The following is a 24,391-nucleotide window of genomic DNA, read 5'->3' as shown; positions in this document are numbered from 1 at the left end:
TCGAAAAGTACCGGGAAATGCTACCCATGATCACAATTAACTGTAACCCCCAAGACCGTTGCAATACGGTAAATCTATCTTTTGACAAGTATCCGCAGATTCGCGCCAAGGTTAGCAAGGGCTTAATAAATTCTGGTTATGGCACCAGAATAGAAGGAAGGGAGAAAAAACAATGAAATACAAGAGCCAGTGGAGAAGTCAGGTTTTCTCGGCGGGAAGCCACAGCCGGATTGTGACGAATCGGCGACTGCGGGCGAAAAGGGCTATTTGACAGACGCCGACCCCACGTGTTCTCGTCTCCTCTACCGCGGCGCCGGCCTGACGAAAGCTCGGAGCCGACCGAGTGCCGCTGAGACTGAGATCCTGGACTGGGGAGCCCGAGCTCGGCTGCGCTGCAAGGGGGCCGTGGGAGAGCGCGCGTGATCCAGCAGGTGCGGTTTTATTCCTCTCTCCTCCGGGTCATCCCTTTTTCCTCGATCCGTGCTGGGCCAGGGTCGCCGGGAGCCTGGGTGCCCTGGCGGGATTGCCGGGGCGCACGTGGGTCTGGGTGAAGGAGCGGAGCCTGCGGGGAGGGGCGGCCCTTGCCTGGCGGTGCGATGCGGGAGCCCGTGTCCTCCGGGACCCAAGCGCAATCTCCAGCCGGCTACGCTGTCTCTTTTCTGCTTTTATCCAAACCTTTCTTCCGTGACCTTGGGGTCAAATCGAGAATCTTTCCTCCGTTTGCATTGCCTCTCCTCCCCGCCCCGCCCCGCCCCGCCCCCTTGGACTTTGTTCATTCTTATGGGCCTGGACTGGGAGGTCCGGGTCCCACAGTCGGCCCATTGGGGAGCTGAGGGGGGGACCGAAAACCAAAGAGGTTAAGTGACTTGCCCAAGGTCACCCAGTTTAGTGTAGGGGCTCCTAGAGCTTTTGCTTCCAAACCCAGCCTCCCGGTGAATTTCAAATCAGTTCAAGCAACAAGCATTTATCAAGTGCTCTTATAAGGAAACAAGATGTATACAAAATGTAACTTATAAATTATAAATATAGAATATACATAAATTATGTAGATATGTAATAAGATACATACAAAATAATCGGGAGGCCTTAGCACTAACAACCGGGGGCAGCAGGAAAGGGAGGTAGTGCTTAAAGCAGAAATTCCAAGAGGTACAAGAGAGGAGGAAAATCGGAGTCCATAGGAGATAGCCTAAGCTGTCGACGGTCCAGAGGCAGGAAACTGTGCGGTATAGGGAATGGCAAAGCATGTTGGCAATCAGGTTGTAAGGGGCTTTAAATACCAAATTGATTACCGTGTATTTTATCCTAGAAACAATAAGGAACTACAGAAGTTTCTTGAGCTAGGAAGGGACAGGGATCTGCATGTTAGAAATATCTTTGGCAGCTATGTGAAGGATGATTGGCAAAAAAATTAAACAGAGGCTGGAGGATATTGCAACAGTGCTGGTGAGAGATGATAAGCCTGCATCAATGTTTCCTAAATAGAGCAAAGGTGAGAGATGCAAGAGGTGTACAAAAAGAGGTAAAACACAGTCTCTACTGTCAGTGAGCTCACAGACTAAAGGGGAAGATGGGGCAGCTAGGTGGCACAATGGATAAAGCACCGGCCTGTGGATTCAGTAGGACCCGAGTTCAAATGGGCCTCAAAGACTTGACATTTATTAGCTGTGTGACCCTGGGCCAGTCATTTAACCCTCATTGCTCCAGGGGAGGAAAAAAAAATTCTCTTGAGGGGAAGCTAGGTGGCATAAAGGACAAAGCACTGGCCCCAGATTCAGGAGGACCTGAGTTCAAATCTGGCCTCAGACACTTGACACTTACTAGGTGTGTGATCGTGGGCAAGTCACTTAACCCTCATTACCCTGCAAACTAAATAAATAAAATAAAGGGAAAGATGAAATGAAAATAACTGTACAAATCAGTTTTTGTTGTTGTTTTGGGGTTTTTTTTGCAGGGCAATGGGGGATTTGAACTCAGGTACTCCTGAATCCAGGGCTGGTGCTTTATCCACTGGGCCACCTAGCCACCCCCTACAAATCAGCTTTATACAGGTTAAATGGGAAATAATTAAGGAGGCTTAGGAAAGATTTCCTATTAAAGGTGGGATTTTAACTGGAACTTTGACAGAAGTGAAAAGGTGGAGGTGAAAAGAGAGGGTATTCCAGGCAAGGGGGACGGCTAGTGAAAATTAGAGGAGTTGGAAGATGGAGTGTCTTGTTGAGGACCAGCAAGGGGGCCAGTGTCACTGGATCAAAGAATTGACCCCAACTTAGCAGGGTCAAAAGTATAAGACAACTGGAAAGGTAGATTGATTCCTAAGTATTGTATCTGGGTGAATGGAAAAGAAGTGAGTTTATGGGGGGAACGAAAATGAGATCTGTTTGGGACGTACAGTGAATAAATAATAGTTCACACTCAATAACTAGTACAGAAATTCCAGTTTTGCACAATTTGACCTTATTTGATCCTCACAACAACCCTGGGAGTGAAGTACTATGGGTATTATCATTGTTATTTTTCAGATGACAAAACAGCCTCAGGGATGTTAAAGTGCCATGTTCAAACAGATAATAATGAGTACCAAAGGCAAGATTCAGATTATGACTCTACTAACTCCAGCTGCCTCTCTCCATATATTGCTTTATCTGCATAGTTGGAAAGAGTACCCATAATGATGAAGTCCCAGTTCTGTTAAAGTTTACAAACATCAGTCTGGTGTGATCCCAATCAATAAGTATTTATTAAATGCCTACTCTGTACCAGGCACTGTGCTGTGATTGATCTGTGATTCAAGTACTATTGCCATCTTACAAATGAAGAAACTGAGGTATAGCGACATTAATAACTTGCTTGTGAACACATAACAAATAACTGGCCATGATTAGAACCCAGGTCTCCTTGCTATCTTTCAGTCAAAAAACACTTATTAAACACCTGCTGTGTGCCAAGCCCTGAGCTAGGTGCTGGCAAATACCAAGACAAAAATCAAAGAATCTTGACCTCAAGTGGCTTGGCATTCTATTAGGACACAACATGTGTTCATGTAAATAGATCCCAAATGGTGGGTTGAGGCACGAAGAGCCTGGGGTATCAGGCTAGGCCTCGGATAGGAGGAAGCAACTAAAGCGAGCTTTGTAGAAAGCTTACAGATTCAGAAGTACACTTGAGAAGGGAATGCATTCAAGCCATGGGGAACAAGAAAGCAGAGAGACAGGAAGTGGAATGTTGTGTGTGAAGAACTGCAAGGTGGACTATAGAGTTAATGATGTGAATGTAATAAGCTTGGAAAGATAGTGTGGGACCAGACTGTGAAGAGCTTTCGGTGCCAAGCAGTTAAGTAGTAGGTCTTTTTTGTTTTTAACAGGCCAAATGGCTACTTAAGTCTATTAATATTGAAATTTTGATTTAACAACTATTCATATCATTAGTAATCATTACTTGTTATATTTTCACCATTTGCCATTGTTGTATTTTGTTTCTGCAGAAAGTAATGTAAATTTTTGCAGAGTAGGAAGGGGCCTCAGAAATCACCCCACTCCCTCATGTTATAGAGGAAAAAAACAGAGCCAGAAAGATGATTTGGCTTCCTCAAAATTGCAGTTAGTGTTAGAGGTCGAACCAGAGAGGGGGCTTTTGGACTTGTTGCCCAGTGCTTTCCATTGGCCCATAGCTGTTTATGTTAACCTTAAAAAGAATTGTTTCAAAACACTGGAGCCTGTATTACCTGCTTTCAGAGGTTAAAGTTAAAATCTTTTTTTTTTCCTTTTTAACTGAGGTATTCCTTCTCCTGTCCTACCACATAAAGATATGGAATGGTGACTAGACTTGTGGTTTCATTGGCATAGGAAATTCCTCTGCCCACACAATTTGGTACCTTTAGGTACCAGAAGCACTGAAACGTTAAGTGACTTTGCCTGAGGTCACACAGGAATATCAGAAGTAGCACTTGAACCAGATCTTCCAGATTTCAAGTCGAGCAGATATTATTTGGTTTTTTGGTTTTTTTAGTGAGTCAATTGGGGTTAAGTGACTTGCCCAGGGTCACACAGCTAGTAGTAAGTGGTTAAGTGTCCGAGGCTTGGATTTGAACTCAGGTACTCCTGACTCCAGGCCAGTACTCTATCCACTGCTCCACCTAGCTGCCCAAGCAGATATTATTTGAATAAAAGGATAAGTTAACTAACTTTGAGAAAAGCCTAAATTGTTCTTATAGTCAAATGTTGGTAGTATATCTACCATAATTGTGGGTAAACATTTGCCATTAGATGTGATATGGCAATAAAAGCATCATAGGAAAAGATTTTGACAAACTAGTAAAAGATATTTATGAGCAAGAGACATCTTGACATATTTGCAGGTTTAATTTAATATATATTAATGTTTGGGAGATAAAGTATCTAAGGAAACTTAAATGGAGAAAATTCGTTAGCAGTGTCATATCAAAACCAACATGGGGGCACTACATGACTTCCATTTTCCTACAATTCAGAATGTTGGGCTTTCTTTGTATTTTCTATCAGTTTGACAGGAAGAAAATGAGCATTACAAACCTCTGAAATGCATTAAAATTGTTTAAATGTATTAAATACAGCTTTCATAACAACTGATTTCTATGTCAGAAAAATTAATAAATTTTACCTAATCCAAAATGAACCAGGTTTTAGAACTTTAGTTAGTTGGTGATCAGATAAGGTTCTTTCACATTAAAAGAAAAAAATAGCAAGGAAACCAGATCTGCTCTTGGTTTGGGGTGCAATCCCAAACTTGTAAAGCTTAGTTCACCAGGTGTCCTACTGTACTACAGTGAACATACTGTATTTGTTCAGCAATTCTAAAGCCTGAAAATCTAGTAGTTAAACCTTTGTACTTTTATCTGGTGCCCTTTTGTTTAAAGTTCCTTGATGTTTGTGTTATTGACCTTATTTCAGCTTACCAAAAAAAAAGGATTTCCACAAAAAAAGTGATTTCATTCAACGATTATTTCCAAGAAGTAGTCCTTCCAGTTCTTAAGAGTTATATGAGCTGGTTTTAGAGGGGAAAGCCAAATGTATTCCAGGTGTAAAGCCTCTGTTTAGAACATAGAACTGACTCATCTTGTATTGTTAATTTCCCTAGAGACAACTCGAGTTAAGAAACTGTATCACCCGCCATTTTAAGTTCATGTTATTGGAGTGCCTGAAGAATGCTATGTCTCTTTGTTAGTGGTAAGAGATGATCATGACCTACATGCGGTGTTTTAACAATGATGAAGATGTTTCTGTCAGGACTTGACTTTTCTTGGCTTTTTTCCACTAATATGTAGAAAGACTAGAGGAATATACATTTTCTTTTTCTTTTTCTTTTTTTTTTTTTTTAGTGGGGCAATGAGGGTTCAGTGACTTGCCCAGGGTCACACAGCTAGTAAGAGTCAAGTGTCTGAGGCCGTATTTGAACTCAGGTACTCCTGAATCCAGGGCCAGTGGCTTTATCCACTGCGCCACCTAGCTGCCCCCATTTTATTTTTCAACTTGCTTATAATTTGCAGTGACACAACAATTGTGTTTAGACTTCGAGGTAACTCAGTATAGTCACAAAACCAATGTTTGTGTCATTTGAATTATCCACTGGCTGGGTGTTTCAGTGGTATGTATAGAATGGCATCAATCTTGGAAAATTCAGATCCTGGTTATGCCATTCAAAAGTTGGATGACTTTAGGCAGGTAACTTTTCTTCTGTGCCCCAGTTTCTTCATGCATAAAATAAAGATAATACTATGTGAATGAAAATGGAGATAAAGAGGATCAAATGTGCTTCTGTAGAGAAAATCCCTGGTAAACTCCAAAAGTATATCAGTGTGAGCTAGCATTATTATTAATTATCCAGAAATTGTGGACTTCAGGTTTTGAAATTTCCTGTTTTCATTCATTTTAGTTTAGTAAATATATTGTAGCACTAGCAAAATAAAGTATTTCATTCCTTGAATGGTCTGTAATATCACTGGTATGGATTCTCTATCCACAGTTATAACCTATCCATGGCTTCTTATCCTGTTTGATTCATGTTCTTATCTTCCCATAGTCCTTTCCTTGTTTTTGTGGGGTTTTTTGTTTGTTTTTAATGAAGCAATTGGGGTTAAGTGACTTGCCCAAGGTCACACAGCTAGTAAGTGTTAAGTGTCTAAGGTCAGATTTGAACTCAGGTCCTCCTGACTCCAGGACCAGTGCTCTATCCACTGTGCCACCTAGCTGCCCTGCCCATAGTCCTTCAAAGAGGACATTTCTGTGCTTCTTTTCTAACATGCTCTAGGAACTAACCATCTTTTTATCCATTGCTGTTATTATGTGATCAGCCCACCTTTTTTAATCATGCATTTCTTTTGTGATTTCTTGTTGCTATTTCTCAGAGACATTGATGATATCTACTTTGGGCCACCTTATGATTTTGATTCTTAGTAGATTGTGGTATTTAATGAATCAAAGCCATAGGAAATAACAACTAGAACAGTTGTGTCAAACTGAAATAGAAAGGGATGCCTACTGACTGCAAATTTATTTTGAAAATCCCAAATTAATATTATATTGTATTGTGTTTTTATTTACTTTCTTAAACATTTCCAAATTATGTTTTTAGTGCCCATGCCACATATTTTGACACTCTACACTAGAATATTTTATCATTACATTTAAGGGAGCTGTGATTTAGTCATTGTGATAACCTTAGGTATTTTCTTGAGGCTTTGAAAGGTTAGGTAGTTTGTCCATGGCTAGTGTCAGTGGTGGTATTTGAAATTTGAATGTTTTGATTCAATTTGAGTCATTCTGACTTCCAAGTCTAGTACAAAATTAGTAAATCACACTGCCTAGGAGTGGCTAACCACATAAGCTTTAAACTTAAAACTAAACTAAGACTTATGTAGAAACCCTGTACTAGAAGAATAATAGTATCTAAAAGATGAGTTTCAGGTGTCATGAGAATCATGTATTTGTGGGAAGCACTTTGTGAATTTTCCAATGCAGTCTAACCACTTCTTCATCTGTGATCATCATTGGCTCATTATCCATCTAATGGTGTCTGTATAGTCAAATATAATGCACTAATTTGGTGTAATTGTCTATCCATTTTTCATTTGATGAAACGTTTGTTTCATTTCGTTTTGCCTATACAGGCAAAAGGTACAGGAAAATGGAATATAATAAGCTAATAAGAATTTTGTTCTGGGGGAGGGGGGACGGCAGCTAGGTGGCGCAATGGATAAAGCACTAGCCCTAAATTCAGGAGGACCTGTCTCTTGACACTTACTAGCAGTGTGACCCTGGGCAAGTCACTTAACCCTCACTGCCCCACAAAAAAAAATTTGTCCTCAATTTTAATAGCATATGGTTATAGTAATTTCTGATAATGCTTATTCCCTCTCTCCCTCATTTTCACATTTCCTTTAACACAACGGCATAACTCTATGTAGTTATTCTTGTTTCTCCTTGGGAAGTTTGGTTACTTCCTGTGCAAAATTTGTTTTTTGATATTGTGATCCTAAAGGTTGACAATAGTCTTTCTTGGCAGCTTAAAATTGGGCTTTCCGTTATTTTTGCTTCTCCTTTGTACTTTTGTGTTCCAATTGTGTCATCATTTTCTCAAAGAATCTACCAGCATATACTATTTTTTTTCCTAAATTGTCTCGTTAAATGTTTTTATTTCTTTTTTTCAAAATCAGTGTCTTTTTCATATTCATTTAATTCCTGGGGATTTTGTTTTGTTTTGCTTACAATTCTGGAGATTTGGGGAGTTGTTCCATGTCATTTGGAGCAAGTCATGCAAAATTTGTTGTACTAACTGCTCCTTCCATAGTGATTTTGACTCATTTTCTTTTGTTAAAAAAAAAAAAGTTATCCAATGAGATGGCTTTCTTCTTTGAATATTATTCATTTTTCCTTCTTAGCTTTTTTCTGCATGTTGCTCTGATTTTTTTTAATGATAATCTTGTATGTGCTTCTACTATTGTATCCTTCTTGAGCCCTTGATACCTCTTTTCCTGTCACCACTGGTTTGGGGTGTGTTCTGGGAGGATGACATGTTGGGACATCTTCAGGGAAACACCAAGATTCCGATGTGTAGTTAAACCTACATTTTCTGGGAAACACTGAAGTAACGTATTTAGGCCTTGTTTCAGTATGTAGAACTAAATCTTAGTTACTAGTCCTTACGAGGTTGGGGAAGGGTCATTTAGGATTGGGCTTCTAAATTTTTTTCTTCTCTCTATGCCTTTTCGCCCAGAAATTTTTATGCAATACAGGTATATAGGTATATAAAATAGGTATCGATTAGCTTTTACTGTTGCCAAATGTTTTTTTTAATAAAGTATTTATTTTTCCATTACATGAAAGACAGTTCTCAACTTTTGTTTATACGAGCTTTCAAATTTCAGATTTTTCTCCCTCCCTCCCCTAGAGCAGCAGGTAATCTGATATAAGGTTATTTTTTAGTATATATATATATATACATACATACATACACACATACATACATATGTATACACATAATACATTAATCCTATTTCTAGCATTAGTCATGTTAAAGAGAAGAAATCAGAGCAATGATGAAAAACCTCAAAATAGAAAAAACAACAGCACCAAAAACAAAAGAAATAGTATGGTTTCATTCAGCATCAATACTCCACAGTCCTTTTTTTTTTTTTTTCCTGGATTTGGAGATCCTCTTCTATCATGAGTTCCCCTGAACTCTCTGTACCATTGCATTGGTGAGAAGAATATAGTCCTTCACAGTAGATCAACACTCAATGTTGATGATACTGTGTACAATGTTCTTCTGATTCTGCTCATGTTCACTCATCATCAGCTCCTACAAGATCCTCCAGGTTTCTCTGAACTCCTCTTGGCTCATCATTTCTTATTGCCAAATGTTTTGCAACCCACACATTCATTACACAACTCACAGTTTAAGCAGCTTTGCTATAGGATAGAAGTATGTAACCACAATACTCCTAAATACTGCTTGAAGCAGATTAAAATGCATTTGGGAAATAATTGACAAAATAATAAAAATAAAATATGTTATAAGTGGTTTTCCAAGTAGAATGCAGCCGCACAGGGCATTCATAGGTGCCATTCATTGGCCCACCAGTCACTGTTCCTGGGACATTGCTAGGTTTGCATAGTGAGGAAATCCAAATCATCCAACCCTCAAAAGTTTGTTGTGTTTTCTTATGATGCGCAGACTTACTAGATACCAGGGCGCCATATGCACAGTGGCCAAAGCTAAGGACAGTTCTCATTCAAACTCACACCCTTAATTTAGGGAAACAGCATACAAAAGAAAGTTCAGCTGCAATTCAGAGAGAAAGACTCATGTCCTAAAAGTGCAGCCAGAGCAGGTGGCAAGGACCCATATAGCCTTATATTTAAGTCAGTTAAGTCAAATGACACTGCAGGGCACATGGTAAGATCAGGAGGCCCTTAGAATTAGCAGCAAGAGCAGTTGGTTTGTTTTTTCAGGGGTTTTTTGTTTGTGTTTTTTAGCCTGTCAGACTCCCCATATTACCAAAAAGAAGAGTTGACAACTCTATCATTCCAAGCCTTGTGAAGTCAAGTAGTCTCAGTTGGTTCTGAGTGTCCAGGGTAAGAACTGTAGCATGTTAGAGTTGACATGAACCTGACACAGACAGATTGAGGTAGTATCTTCCTTTCTTTGATTACTAGTGAATATGAGACCAGTTCCTACAGTTTTTGACATAGGCATTTCTTGTTAGTTGTATTAATTTCAAAGGAAAATAAAATATCAACATATAGACAAACCTAGAAAGTACTTGAAGAAAATGAGAGAAAAATGGACAGAGATAGCCATGGAATGTATAACTTGAAATTAAGGGGGAAAGGATAGTGGCTTAGAGGTTATTTTGCAGGGATAAATAAAATACTGCCTTAAGCCAAATTCACCATCCTTCAGTAGATGGACTCTTCTTACTTTAAAGCTCCTTTCTAGCTAATCTTGGAGCTGTTCTGTATCGCCTCAGCTTTTGTATGAGAGGAGCATATTTCCACTAAAGCTCTGTGTCCCAAGTCATATATCCAGCTTATTAGCAAAATGCTTTCTGTCAACTACATCCCTTTATTTCAACTTGTTTTCTTTCTTTTCTTTTCTTTCTTTTTTGATGAGGCATTTGGGCTTAAGTGACTTGCCCAGGGTCACAAGCTAGTAAGTGTTTAAGTGTCTGAGGTCAGATTTGAACTCAGGTCCTCCTGACTCCAGGGCCGGTACTCTATCCACTCAGCTTGTTTTCTAACCATTGTCCTTTTAGTTCCCAATCCATTCATTCATGCCTCTGATTATCTGTGTATACAATGAGTTTGTCTAAGTTTTGAGCATTTGCCTACTCTTTCCTTTGGCAGTTGTCCTCTATGCTACTCTTTGGTGTGTCTGTGGACCAGAATATATACCGCTTATGTTTAGAATATGGCCGAATCCCCAGTAGATACTATACCGTCTTTGTGCCTCTTCCATTATTCTGTCAGATGTACAGTCACATTAAAATCTGATACCTAGTGCTCCGATGGCCCCAGGCCTTATTTTTCAGTCACAGCTGATTCTATTGTGACCCCATTTGGGGTTTTCTTGGCAAAGAGACTGGAGTAGTTTGCCATTTCCTTCTCCATCTCATTTGACAGATGAGAAAACTGAGGCAAACAGGGTTAAGTGACTTCCCAAGGTCACCATCTAGTAAGGGTCTGAGGCCAAATTTGAACTCATGAAGATGAGTCTTCCTTACTCCAGACCCCAGCACTCTATCCACTGTGCCACCTAACTACCCAAAATACTGCTTTGTGTGCCCCCAACTCCTTTCGCAACCTCCCAAGGTGGGGTAAGAGAGAGATTCTGTCCTGGAAGGAATGTGGCCAACCTTCAGATGGTCACATGGTCATCCTTAGGTCAATGTGAGAACCAGAGAAACACAGGCTCTCTTCCTCCTCTCCCTCCACCCCTTTCCCCTCCAAAGTTCCCGCTGTGGGCTTAGCTAGAACTGCTCTCTACTGATTCTTCACATAACAATTCAACAGCAGCTATGAGAGAATCTCTGTAAAAATTAAGAGAATTAGTATTCTGCTACATTTAGACCAAAGATTTTCTGGAATATACTTAGATCTCTTTAAGAATCAAAAAGAAATAAATACCACTTGCAATAAATCAAGTACTGTAAAGTCAAATTTACCATAATAGATAGTAAGAAAGTTCTCTCTCTTCCCCTTACTTGGGAAGTATTTCAGATATAGGCTGGTCCTCTCAGAAGTCGAGGGTGAAGGGGCTTGAAGTATAGCCATTTTACATACCAAGTAACTCAGGGCAAAAGAAATACTGCTAAAAAGAAAAATCAAGTATGGGCCTTCAGTTTTGGGTGCAGGGTATTTTAAGAAAAGGCTCTGTAATGGGGTAGATGGAGAAATTTAACTTGTGTAGGGTGTTTGGAGTAGAAGAATGTCACGGAGGGAGAGTAAAGAAAGAAAAGGGACTATTCTATATACTTGGTTAGTTTAAAAAAATCTAAACTCTTCGTAATGGATGGAAGCGAGATGCTCTTGAGAAGGAAGTAACGTTATCCTTTAAGGTAGCCTCCCAGGCATTGTCTTGCCTTGGGTTTAACTATAGGTAGAGGTGAGGGTAAGAAAACCAGCTTAGTAGTGGCAAGTGACTCCCTGCTCAGGGGTATTGAGGGCAGTCTATATGTCTACTGATACAACAATAGAAAAGTCTACTATATTCCCAGGGACATGTATGGAAGACATCTCAGAAGACATTTGTGAAAACTTGTCAAAGCAGATGACTAACCTAAAAAAAAACTGAAGGACCATAACATAGTTTATTACTTTCAGGCTGCTGCCTACTGGAAGGCAACAGATGCAGAAGAATGAAAAACTAATTTGGGAAGTAGAACTTAAAAGACAATATCTGAAAATAGGATTTAGGTTCGTAGACCTAGCTTCAAGACAGCATTATTAAGTGTCTGCTGCAAGCCAGGCACTGTGAGAAGTGCTTTAACAATGTTACTTCATTTGATCCTCACAACATCCATGTGAGGTAAGTGCTATTATTGATTCCATTTTACAGTTGAGGAAACTGATGCAGCCATTGTTATGTGATTGGCTCAGGGTCCACACAGATGTGGTCTGAGACCAGAAATGCACCATGATCTTCTTCCTGACTCCAAGCCCAGTGCTGTATCCACTGTGCCACCTAGCTGCCTACAAGGTTTGCAGGTAGGTATCTTGAAAACTAATTCAAAAGGGAATAAATGGGATAGACAAAATCAGCTGTATGTATAGACCAAGCCAAGTACCATAGAAAGTAATTACAGTAGAGGAAAACAGAATGTGTTGTAGCATCTTGTATCATCCAGTACAAGTGAGAAGTAGAAATGAGTAGTGGTGGAGATAATTTCCTCCTCAGAGATACTGAGGCAGCTACTTGTTTGCTTCTAAAAAAGAGATCTTCTATACTCCCAGGCCATAACAGAACCTGAGGATAAAAATCCAAGGAAAAAAATCAGTAGTAAAATCCATGATTTCAGATGACTATGCAGAAGTGCTCAAATATATAAAAGCAGGGTGAATTGGCAGTCCTGATACAAGGAGACAAAATTGTCCTGGTAGCTCGCTGTCACTGAAATTTAGTGGATGTCAAACCCATGACTGAAAAATGGCTCTAGAAAGATGTGTCATTGCTTGCATGATATATTAAGATAGATTAATAGGAAGAGATTGTGGTAGTGCCATGGTAGAGAACATTTGGTTGAAGATCATGAAGGAAAAAACAGATTTTATCATCAGCGTATACTACAGGCCACATGGACAGAAAGAAGAAATGGGATGAAGATTTAGGTAAATTGATTCCAAGCCTGTCACAGAAATTACAGAATAGCGATGTCAGCTACCTTGACATCTGCTGTGGATCAGCTCTGTCAGATAAAAGCAAAACACTTTGATTTGCCTTAGTGATCATTTCATTTTCAAAAGGTGGAGAGAACAAACAAGGGGAATTTTCTTGGGATCTGATTCTCAAAAAAGAGAAGAAATTGTTGCTGGGGTTTTGAAATCATAGTAATCTTAAGGGGAGAGTGATTTGAGTGAGATAGGAGAGAAGACCAGGCATAGTCTTACATGTATCCCAAATTTGGGAAGAACATATGTTGTAGGGATTCAGTTAAAGGACAGATGGGGATTCCACAAACTAAAACTCAGCAAGAGAGGTTAAACCTTGAATAAAATTCTGATACCATAAAGAGAAATCATTTCTGATGAGGAGGAACAATACAAGTTTTTGTTGTTTTTTTTTTAAAGATAGGCCAGGGATAGGCAGGGGGCAATTAATTGATCATGGAGACTAGGGAGAACCACTCCATTCTTGGTTTTGCTTTCTGTTTTCTTGCCAAGGAAGAATGGCCTTTCCACTAGAAAGGATAGGGGGGGAAAAGGATTAATAATAGATATACAACAGCATGTGTATGTGGTAGGCACTTTGAGATTCACAAAGTGCTTTTAGAAGTATTATTTAATCTTCAAAATAGGAGGTAGGTGCTATTTTTAATCTCATTTGCAGGTAAGGAAACTTGAGGCAGAGGTAGACTAACTTGCCCAAGCTCACAGGGCTTGTAAATGTCGGGGGCTGGATTTGAACTCATGTCTTTCCTGACTTTAGGTTCAGGCTGCTTCTATAGCAAATTTCATACACATCAGGTCACCTGACCTACATGAACTATACCTTCAAGTACAGAAGAAACATAGCAGGTATCTGGCCATCACTATAAAGGGAATGGAGAATATGAAGTAAATTATTCCAGAATGCAATGGATACAGGATAAAGGAAAATTAGAATATCAACCTGGGGGGGGGGGATTAAATAGAAGATTTTCAAGCATGTCCTGATGAAAAGACCAGAGCTACCTAGAAACTTTGAAGTTCAAATACAAGAATCAGAGAAACATAAAAAGGGTAAAGCACATTGAACAATTACTAGGAACTAAACAAGAGATAAATTCTTTCCATTCTATTTTAGAGAGATGATGTATGTGGTGCTCTCTGGACCCTATCTTCATCATGGGTTATTAAGGGAGTCCTACTTTTCATGAGGGCCTAAAAGTTGTTCTATACGTTTGGTGATCTTAGAAGAATGGAGAATGGGAGGAGGAAGGAAGGAAAGATGGAGAAAAATATCTCACATAATTAGGGTACACAAGTAGAACTCTAAACAAACAAGGGGTAACACTTGAACCTCACTGTCATCTAAACTGATCAAAGGAGGGAGACCCATATATTTGGGTTTAAAAATACATTTCATTCAGCAGGAAATAGGAGAGAAAAGAAGAGTAAGGGAAGGTTAGATTGAGGGATTTATTCTAAGCAAAACAAACAATGAGGCTATACCAAAAAAAAATATTTATAGCAGCCTTTTTTTTTGTGGTGGCAAAGAAATGGAAATTGAGGCCAGGCCCATCAATTAGAAAAGGCTGAACAAATTATGGTGTGTGAATGTGATGGAATACTATTATGCTATAAGAGATTATCAAAGGAATAGTTTCAAAGAAACATAGAAGAGCTATATGTATGAGCTAATACACTGAAATAAGTAGAACCAGGAAAGTGATTTATATAATAACTATATTGTAAAAACAAATTTGAAAGGTTTAGAAACTTGAATCAACATAATGACCAACCATGATTTCAGATGATTCATAGGCTTCCCACCCCCTGACAGAGATGATGAACTAAGATTAAGATTTGGGGTTTTTTTAATATTGGTCAATGCAGGATTTGATTTTGCTTGACTTAATACATGTTTGTAACAGAGGTCTTGTTTTTCTTTCTTTTTCAAATGGCAGGGGGATTTGGGAGGAGGGGAAACATAGCTTTTGGTTAATTGAAAAATAAACTTTAAAAAGGAAAGGAATCAATGATATTGACAAATAAATGACATGACTTCATTGAGAACAGATCCTGTCAAATTAAGCAGTTTTGTAACGATTGGAATGATGCCACCTGCTGGAGAGCTACTGTAGGAAAGCTCCACCATGAGGAGAAGGCGTCTGAGGGCAAGCCATGTGGCTTTTCTTTGGCATCAGGAAGTGATGTTTGCTTGTGGGAGGAAGAAGGGGCGAGGCTGGCTCTCTGGCTCTCTTTTGTGAGGACTCCTGGAAAGTGCGCTAAAAGTGCGCTCTCCCTTTGATAGATAATCTAGGGCCCTTTCTCGTCGTTCACCAAATTCTTATTCTCCTTATATAGATGCTTTAAAGTATAAACTCTTGCTAAAGGCTTATAATTTTATGGACAACCACCTCATTAGATGTTTTAAACATATAGGCTAGGAATTTCAGGCCCTTACATTTTCTTTTTTGAAAGGGTTTATAAAACTGATAGATAACAGGAATATTGCTAGGATTTCAGCAAAGCACTTGATAAAGTAAATCATGCCTATTCTTCTGACAGGGTAGTAATGTATGCTAAAAATACACAGTGAATGTTGTGCATTAAATTGGGTTGGATGACCCAAGTCAAAGAGTAGTCATTAATATGCAAATATGTTTACATGATTGTTCATATATAATGTATATAAATTGCTCACTATCTTAGGGGAGGATATGGAAGAAAAAAGAAAAATTTGGGAATTCAAATCTTTATAAGAAATGAATGTTTAAAATTGTCATTACATGTAAGTTGGAAAAATAAAATTACTGAAATTTAAAAATAAACCAAAGGGGCATAGAGCACTGGCCCTGGAGTCAGGAGGGACCTGAGTTCAAATCCGGCCTCAGACACGTTAAACACTAGCTTGTGGACCCTGGGCAAGTCACTTAACCCCAATTGCCTCACCCCCAAAAAAAAAAAAAAACAAGCAAAAAAGAAACCAAAGAATAGTCATTAATACTTCAGTATCAACTTGAAACAAGGTCTCCTCCTCTGGAGTATCCCATTGTCCTATGCCATGTAATATTTTTATCAATTACTTGGATAAAGGCATAGGTGGCATGTTTATATAATTTGACAAAATAACATAAATATGTAAAGGGATAGCTACCACTAACCTGCATATACAATGTCAGGATCAAAAAATATCTTGAGGGGCAGCTATGTGCGCAGTGGATAGAGCACGCCAGCCCTGGAGTCAGAAGCACCTGAGTTCAAATCCAGCCTCAGACACTTAATACTTACTAGCTGTTGTGACCCTGGGCAGTCACTTAACCCCAATTTGCCTCACATTAAAAAAATATATATCCTTATGCCCAAAGGGCGATAAAAGCTGGTGCATACCCTTTGACCCAGCAATCCCACTTTTAGGTCTTTTGCCAAAGGAAATCATGATAGGGGGAAAGGGGACCCACATTACAAAAATATTTATAGCTGCTCTTTACGTGGTAGCAAGGAATGGGAAGTTTGGAGGGGGTGCCCATCAATTGGGTGATGGCTGGACAAGTTGTGGTATATGAATACAATGGAATACTATTGTGCTGTAAGAAATGATGATCAGGCAGAGAGTTCAGAGAACCTGGAGGGTCTTACGTGAGCTGATGATGAGTGAGATGAGCAAACCAGATACCATTGTACACAGTATCATCAACATTGAGGTGTTGACCTACTGTGAGTGGACTATATTCTTCTCACCAATGCAAATGGTACAGAAGAGTTCCAGGGAACTCATGATAGGAAGAGGATCTCCAAATCCAAGAAAAAAAAAAGAAAGAAAGAACTGTGGAGTATAGATCTGATTGAACCATTATTATTTCTTTTGTTTTGGGTGCTGTTGGTTTTTTTTTTTTCCTTTCGTATTTTGAGGTTTGCAATCACTGCTCTGATTCTTTCTCTTGTAACAGGTATTAATGCAGAAATATGGATTAATGTTATTATGTGTATATATAGATGTGTGTTGTATATTATATATATATGTATATGTATAGAGATATATAGATATAACCCTATATCAGATTACCTGCTGTCTAGGGGTGGGGGTAGGGAGGGGGTGGGAGGGGAGAAAAATCTGAAATTGTAAAGCATGTATAAACCAAAAGTTGAGGAACTATCTTTACATGTAATGGGAAAAAAAAAATAAAATACCTCATACATTAAATATATATATATATATAGTATATATATATCTTGATAGGCTGAAACAGACTAAATCTAATAAAATTAAATTAAGGATAAATATAAATGAAAATTTCTCTGAGTTATTAGAACCATCATGAAAAGAAAAGATAAAAATAATCCCACAGAACACCTAAAAGAACTCCAAAAAGAAAGGGCCCAGGAATGGTATACCATGCTAAAAGAGACCAAAGATGAGGAAGTCTCAGGCCTATATTATAGACCTGCTCTGGCCTCTAATATAAATATAAGCACAAGAGCCCAGAGAAACCAAGAAACGTACGTTTATTTGAGCAATGGAAGAAGCAGTGTGTAGTGCTAACATTCTAATAAAGAGAAAAGAAACAATTGACCCTTTGGAAGCTTAATGTCTTCAAAGGGTATTGAGAATGTTAAACAAGAGAATTTGATGCTCCAGGTGGATTGGTTCTGTTTTGAGGGTTTGAAAAGGCAAAATAAAAAGGAGGGTAAAAGAAGAAGAAGGGGCATAGGAACGTTTCTATTGTCTCATAACTGGGGTGTGTAAGAAAAAGTACACAGACATGAAGCAAAAGGGGTGAGCATGAGTATGCATCAGATGAACCACATTCTTTCTGAAATGGACAAAAAAGGGTTGAACACACCAAGTTGTAATACTAGGGAGACAATAATACTCCCAAGCAAAATAAATTTCCTGATTCTGGAGGGGAAAGTAAAAGGAGAGGGAAAAGAAATTTTTAGAAATCTAAGGGAAAGGGCAGCTAGGTGGTGTAGTGGATAAAACACCGGCCCTGGAGTCAGGAGGACCTGAGTTCAAATCCAGCCTCAGACACTTAACACTCACTAGCTGTGTGACCCTGGGCAAGTCACTTAACCCTCATTGCCCTGCAAAAAGAAAGAAAAAGAAATGATTAAAGAGGTGATTTCACATTATTCTAGGAAGTATAAATTGATGCAGAATGAAGAATAAATCACCAAAGAAACAACTTATACAAGGATAGCAACATTGTAAAGAAAAACAACTTTGAAAGACAATTCAGATCAATGCAATGAACAACCATGTCTCCAGACACATAATGAAGCATGTTCCCCATCTCCTGACAGGTTATAGACACATGGTGCAGACTCATACATTTTCAGACATAGCTACTGCTGTGGATTCAGTTTTTTAACTAAACTATTTGTTATAGTGTTTTCTTTTTATTTGGGGTAGAAGTTCAGGAGAAAGAAGGAATTAGCAATAGTAATCTCCCACCCCCACCCCCCAAAAGGCTTTTGTGACATTTTAAGTGGAGAAGGAAGCAGGATGGTTTTGAAAGTAATGAGTAGAATTACTGTATACTTTTTTTTTTTTTAAGCAATCAATATTGGGGGCAGCTAGGTGGTGCAGTGGATAAAGCACTGACCCTGGATTCAGGAGATCCTGAGTTCAAATCCGGCCTCAGACACTTGACACTTACTAGCTGTGTGACCCTGGGCAAATCACTTAACCCTCATTGCCCCACCAAAAAAAAAAGCAATCAATATTAATTGGAGATTTATCATTTCATATAAAATCCTCTTGTGTTCTGCTGGAAATGTCTTTTGCTGCTTAAGTTCAAAACACAATCTCTACCCCACCCCCCCAAAAAATAAATGATCAGTGCAAGAAATTGGGGATGGGAAGAAGCAACTTGGCAACATTGTGGAATTTGGATTGAACTGGAGAGGGGAAAAATAAGGACACCAATTATGAGGTAATAAGAGCCTGAAATTGGGTGATTGTGTTATAGTAACGAGAGGGAGGGACAAATATAGATGGTCTTGAGGAGGTGAGATTGATTAAGAACTGGTCTTCCACAAAAAAAGGAAAATGATAAATGTTGGAGAAGATATGGGAAAACTGGAACACTAATGCACTGTTGGTGGGGCTGTGAACTGATCCAACTGTTGTGGAGAGCAATTTGGAACTGTGCCCAAAAGGCTTTAAAATTGTGCATACTCTTGGACCCAGCAATACCACTACTAAGTCTGTATCCCAAAGAGATCAAAAAAAGGGGGGAAGGACCTACATGTACAAAATATTTATAGCTGCTCTTTTCTTAGTAGCAAAGAATTGGAAATTGAGGGGATGCCCATCAATTGGGGAATGGCTAAACAAGTTGTGGTATATGAATATAATGGAATAGAATACTACTGTGCTGGAAGAAATGATAAGCAGATGAATTTCAGAAAAACCTGGAAAGACTTACATGAATTAATGCTGAGTGAAATAGCAGAACCAAGACAACACTATACACAGTATCAACATTTTGTGGATGATCAACTGTAGGGTAGACTTAACTCTTCTCAGCAATACAGTGATCCAAGACCAGTGGCCAAGACTTTTTGGTGGAAAGTGCTCTCCACATTCAGAAAAAGAACTGTGGAGTCTGAATGCCAGGGCTGAAACTTGTTTATTCTTGTGGTTTTTTCTTTCTGTTCTGATTCATGTGAAATATGTTTAAACACATATTGTGATGTATAACCAATATCAAATTGCTTTGCTTGGCCTCTGCAGAGGGGAGGGAAAGGGAGGGGTAGGAGAAAAATTTGGAAATTCAAAAAAATATTTTTACATGTAATTGAGAAAAATTAAAAACATAGAACTGGTCTTCCAACCTAGGCTATATAGCCATTGATTTTATGATCAGGGTGTCTTTTTTTATGTAGGGTTTTGACATAGTTCAATAAGTACTTATTAAGTGGGCTTTGAACATGCCAGACAGTATGGCCAGGCTACAGAAGATTAAAAAGCAAACAATTATCCCCGGGGCTGCTAGGTGGTGCAGTGGATTAAGCACCGACCCTGTATTCAGAAGTACCTGAGTTTTAAATCCAGCCTCAGGCACTTGACACTTACTAGCTGTGTGACCCTGGGCAAGTCATTTAACCCTCATTGCCCTGCAAAAAACAAAAACTAAAAAACAGTTGTCCCAAATTTTCCACTAATGCAGGCAATGGGACTCTGAAGGCCTTCAAACTAAAATACTTGGATTCTTTGAAAGGACAAAAAAGATGGATAAAGTGGAAAAGGAAAAGAAGAATTACTTCAACTGGGATAAGATGAAGGGAAGGAGTATTCCCTTGGAGGCACTTGTGATGAAAAGACCTGAACTGAATAGAAAATTTGACTTTCAATACAAACCCTAGAGAAGCATAAAAAGAAAAGGAAAGGAGTAGATCCTGTAGAAAATCATTATCAATAGGCAGTTGCCTCCTATTCTGCAGGATCCAGGTTAGTGTTCTGGTAGCCCTTCATTACTTAAAAAAAATACTAAAAATGTTTATATCAAGGTAACGTTGTTGTATCCAACTTTTTGTGCCCCCATGGACCATAGCACGCCAGTACTGCCCATGGGGTTTTCTTGGCAAAGATACTGGAGTGGTTTGTTATTTCCTTCTCCAGATCAGGGACAAGTAACTTCCCCAGGATCACACAGCTAGTAAGTGGGGTCAGTTTTGAACTCAGGTCTTCCTGACTCCAGACCCAGCATTTTATCCAGAAGCCACTGAGCTGCCTCTAAAAAGCTAACATAGGATTATCATTTCATTGGATTTTCACATGTATGTACTCTAAGCTTCGTGAAGGTTTTCAGAACCTCTAGTATTCACAAGTACAGTATAATAATTTATCAGAAGCTACATAGTACAGTAGAAAGAGCACTGGTTCTCCAGTTAGAGGAGCTGGGTTCAAATCCTCTGATACTTAATATGTTTCTTTATTTGGACTAGATGGCCTCTTGAGATCCCCTCTAATTCTGTCTAGCTTTATGATCCTGTGAAATGTTATCAACTCACACCAGGCATAACTTTGCAGTTAAGAGAAAATCCACATAATCTGAAGAGGTATTTTAACCCTGCATTTTCTCCTTTTGTCTCTCTACAAATTATATGGTTTAATTGAATGTGGCTTTCTCTGAATAGAAATTATATGCATAGATTAGTTTCTCCAAATATCTTTTATTGAAATTTAAGCTTTCTAGGGAATCCTTGGGTTTTCAAATTTAGAGTTCTTATCAGAAGTCTGAATACCAAATTGTAATAGGTTTTTTTGGTTTTGTTTTAATGATGCCTTTGAGCTTTCCTAGGGTTAGTGGTGGTTGTTGTTGTTTGTCCTTCTCAAAGAGGTCCTTGACACAGTGAATTGTAGTTTAAGTGAGGGAGGGCTGTGCAAGGTCACTGACCTCACTCATTCCCCCAGAGCCATCTGGGGTAAAGTGGGCAAGATATATATATCTGGATGACTAGAGAATGGCCCTGGATGTTTAAGAGGGCAATTAAGGTAGTACTATGTGTAGCTTGCCCTAGTCACGACAACTAGGGTAGTTTCGTGAGGGGTGAGATTAGAACTCCGGTCCTCCTAACTTCAGAGCCAGTGCTCTATCCACTGTCACCACCTAGCTGCCCCAAAGATTGGGCAAAGATACTAGAGTGGTTTGCCGTTTCCCTCTCTCTACCTCATTTTGCAGATGAAGAAAGTAAGGCAAACAGGGTGAAGTGACTTGCCCAGGATCATGCAGCTAGTAAGTATCTGAGGCCCAATTTGAATTCAGGTCTTCCTGATTCCAGACCTGGTGCTCTATCTACAGAACCACCCAGCTGCCTCCTAGGGTTTAAGCAGGTCTTCCAAGAGACAAACCCAGATGTTCAAATAACTACCAATGGGGTAGTCACATTGGTTCTATTAATTCTAGAGATAACTTTGAGTTACCGAAGATCTCAAAGCTTCCATAAACAATATGTTTTTTGTTATGAGGGTGATTTCATAAATTAACACAGGAATGAACTACTTCAAACTGATAAATTAGGAAGGCTAAACAGCACAACTACTAGCTTTAATGTCTTATATCTAACCAAAAAAAAAAAAATAACAGTCCTAGTCTCAAGCTTAAGTTTTGATAGACTCAGAAAAAGAACATACAAACCCAATGAGTTTTTCTTTCAGATGAGCCATTACTTTTCCGTTATAACTGTTTAGTTCTCTTTCATAAATGCATTCCTTTTTTTGTTTGTTTAATTTTTTATTTTTTGTATTTTTAACACAGGTGACTGAGCCACATACCAAAAGAATATGGCTGCACAAATATCAGAAACTGATCAGATTAAACAGGTGAGATTCACTTAAAGAAAACTGGTTTTGAAAAATTAAAACTGCACCACAAGATGGAAACTTAGCCAGAAGTTTCTCCAAGCAGTTGTTCCAAATTTCGTTTCTAAAGGAGGATAATCAAGTAACAAGAATGTGAGGGAAAAAAAATTTTTTCTCATTGGCAAACAATAAGGAAAAAATAGAATCAAAATATATCAAAACTTGAATCATAATTTACAAAATAAAGTTTAATAGGATGGTATGTCTATTTAAATATAAAATTTTTATTTTTCACTTTTGTTTTTATTTGTGCATTTTGAAGGATTGATGGAATTGTAAAAAGAAATTTATTTAGGGACAGCTAGGTGGCACAGTGGATAGAGCACTGGCCCTGGATTCAGGAGTACCTGAGTTCAAATCTGTCCTCAGACAACTGACACTTACTAGCTGTGTGACCCTGGGCAAGTCACTTAACCCCAATTGCCTCAAAAAAAAAAAAAAAAGGAAGAAAGAAATTTATTTTCCATTTCATATGATTCTGTCCCTGATTACTGTATGTACATCTGGCACACCATTCACTCTAGCTTCTGGATGAAGTTGGTTGAAAAATAACTATCTATTACCTGGTTAATCTCAAAGTTAGGGCAGCAGGAAAAAATTAATTTAATTAACTTTGAATTTGTTCACAGTTTAAAGAGTTTCTTGGAACTTACAATAAACTCACAGAAACCTGTTTTCTGGATTGTGTTAAAGACTTCACAACAAGAGAGGTTAAACCAGAAGAGGTATGTAACTTTTTCCACTAATGTTTGCCCTAATTTCTAAAAGCAAACAAAATAGAAAAGCCCCTAGATAATTCTTTTGATGATGTTTCTGTAATTTGTAGGACCGAGTTTTGAATCATGGCCTTTTATATGCCATTATTCTGAGAATTGTGGGTGGTCTTCACATTTAATTTGACATTAGTGCCATTTAACAAGGCATTCACATGTTACTGAGGCAAACTTGTCAGAAAAGATATTTGTCCTATCAGTTCTTAGGATCTATCTTAGTGGTCCACAGAAAAGAATCATCCCCTTTCACCAAAGATAACTTGACATAGCCCCTCCAATTGTTCCAGGATATTCATTTTGGTTTTGAAAACAGCCCAGCTTGAACTTAGTGTAACATATTACATAGTTAGAATATGAACACCCATCACACTTTTTCCTTTTTGATTTTCTATTTTAAAATTTCAATTAGGCACAAACTGTTAAAAGCCTCTTTCCATTATAACCTGTTGTTTTAGCATTCATGTTTTCCTCCAAATTTTTCAGGAAAGTTGTGTCACTGTTTTAAGGGTTGTTATTTTTCAGTAATCATCCACTATGATGAATTCCCTCTGTCACTGCTATGGATGAATTATATTTTTTGAGTTGTTAGAATCAATTTTTTCCACAAAAAGGAACATTTGATTATTTTTGCTGTTCTTCCTGTCTTTTTTTTTTAATCTTGAAAAAGGAGTTAGGGAAATGAATCTACCAAAAGAACTTGCACCCTGTTTGCTGCCCATTTGTTAATTTGATGTTATTTGCTTCCAGTATGACATAAAGACAAAATCTCAGTACAACGAACTGTGTTTTAGGAATACATCGATTTTAAAATAAAATTACTGTCATCTCTCTTAATGCCTTCGTCCCTTTTTTCTAGTCTACCTGCTCAGAACACTGCCTACAAAAATATTTAAAAATGACACAAAGAATATCCTTGAGATTTCAAGAGTATCATATTCAACAGAATGAAGCTCTGGCTGCCAAAGCAGGACTCCTTGGCCAACCACGATAGAAAAGCGTTTATGGATGGACCTTTCCATTAAGCAGTGCCAACAGTTGTTGCATTGGAAGTGGGAGTTCTTTTGATCTTAAACTGTTGTGAATATTTTCACCATGTCAATGATTGTGAGCATTTGGCAAGTGGAAACCACTGGAGAAACAAATGTGCTTCTTACCAAGAATAAGCAAAGTACAAGATCTTGTCTTATTGTGCAGTGAAAATACTAAGATGCAACTTTTGTTGGGGCCTTAAAATTCAACAGCCTGGCCACTTGATTAGCAAAATAAACCATTGTTTCTTCAATTGTGACTGTTAATTTTAAAGCAAAATATGTGTTCAATCATGTGTAGCATAAAAATTATTTTTATTACCA

General features: G+C 38.5%; 1 protein-coding gene across 1 annotated transcript; it reads left to right on the top strand.

Annotated features, from left to right (window-relative positions):
• Positions 1–277: 277 nt before the first annotated feature.
• TIMM9 (translocase of inner mitochondrial membrane 9) lies at positions 278–24,321 on the top strand. The gene is made up of 4 exons (XM_043988493.1): positions 278–431; positions 22,163–22,227; positions 22,896–22,991; positions 23,896–24,321. The coding sequence occupies exons 2-4, from the start codon at positions 22,189–22,191 to the stop codon at positions 24,028–24,030; spliced, it is 270 nt and encodes an 89-aa protein (XP_043844428.1). The 5' UTR covers positions 278–431; positions 22,163–22,188; the 3' UTR covers positions 24,031–24,321.
• Positions 24,322–24,391: the final 70 nt, after the last annotated feature.

The sequence above is a fragment of the Dromiciops gliroides genome, chromosome 2 (genome assembly GCF_019393635.1).
Source record: "Dromiciops gliroides isolate mDroGli1 chromosome 2, mDroGli1.pri, whole genome shotgun sequence".
NCBI lineage: Eukaryota > Metazoa > Chordata > Mammalia > Microbiotheria > Microbiotheriidae > Dromiciops > Dromiciops gliroides.
Note: the sequence above shows the minus strand (reverse complement) of the source record. Positions and strands in the feature narration are given on the sequence as shown.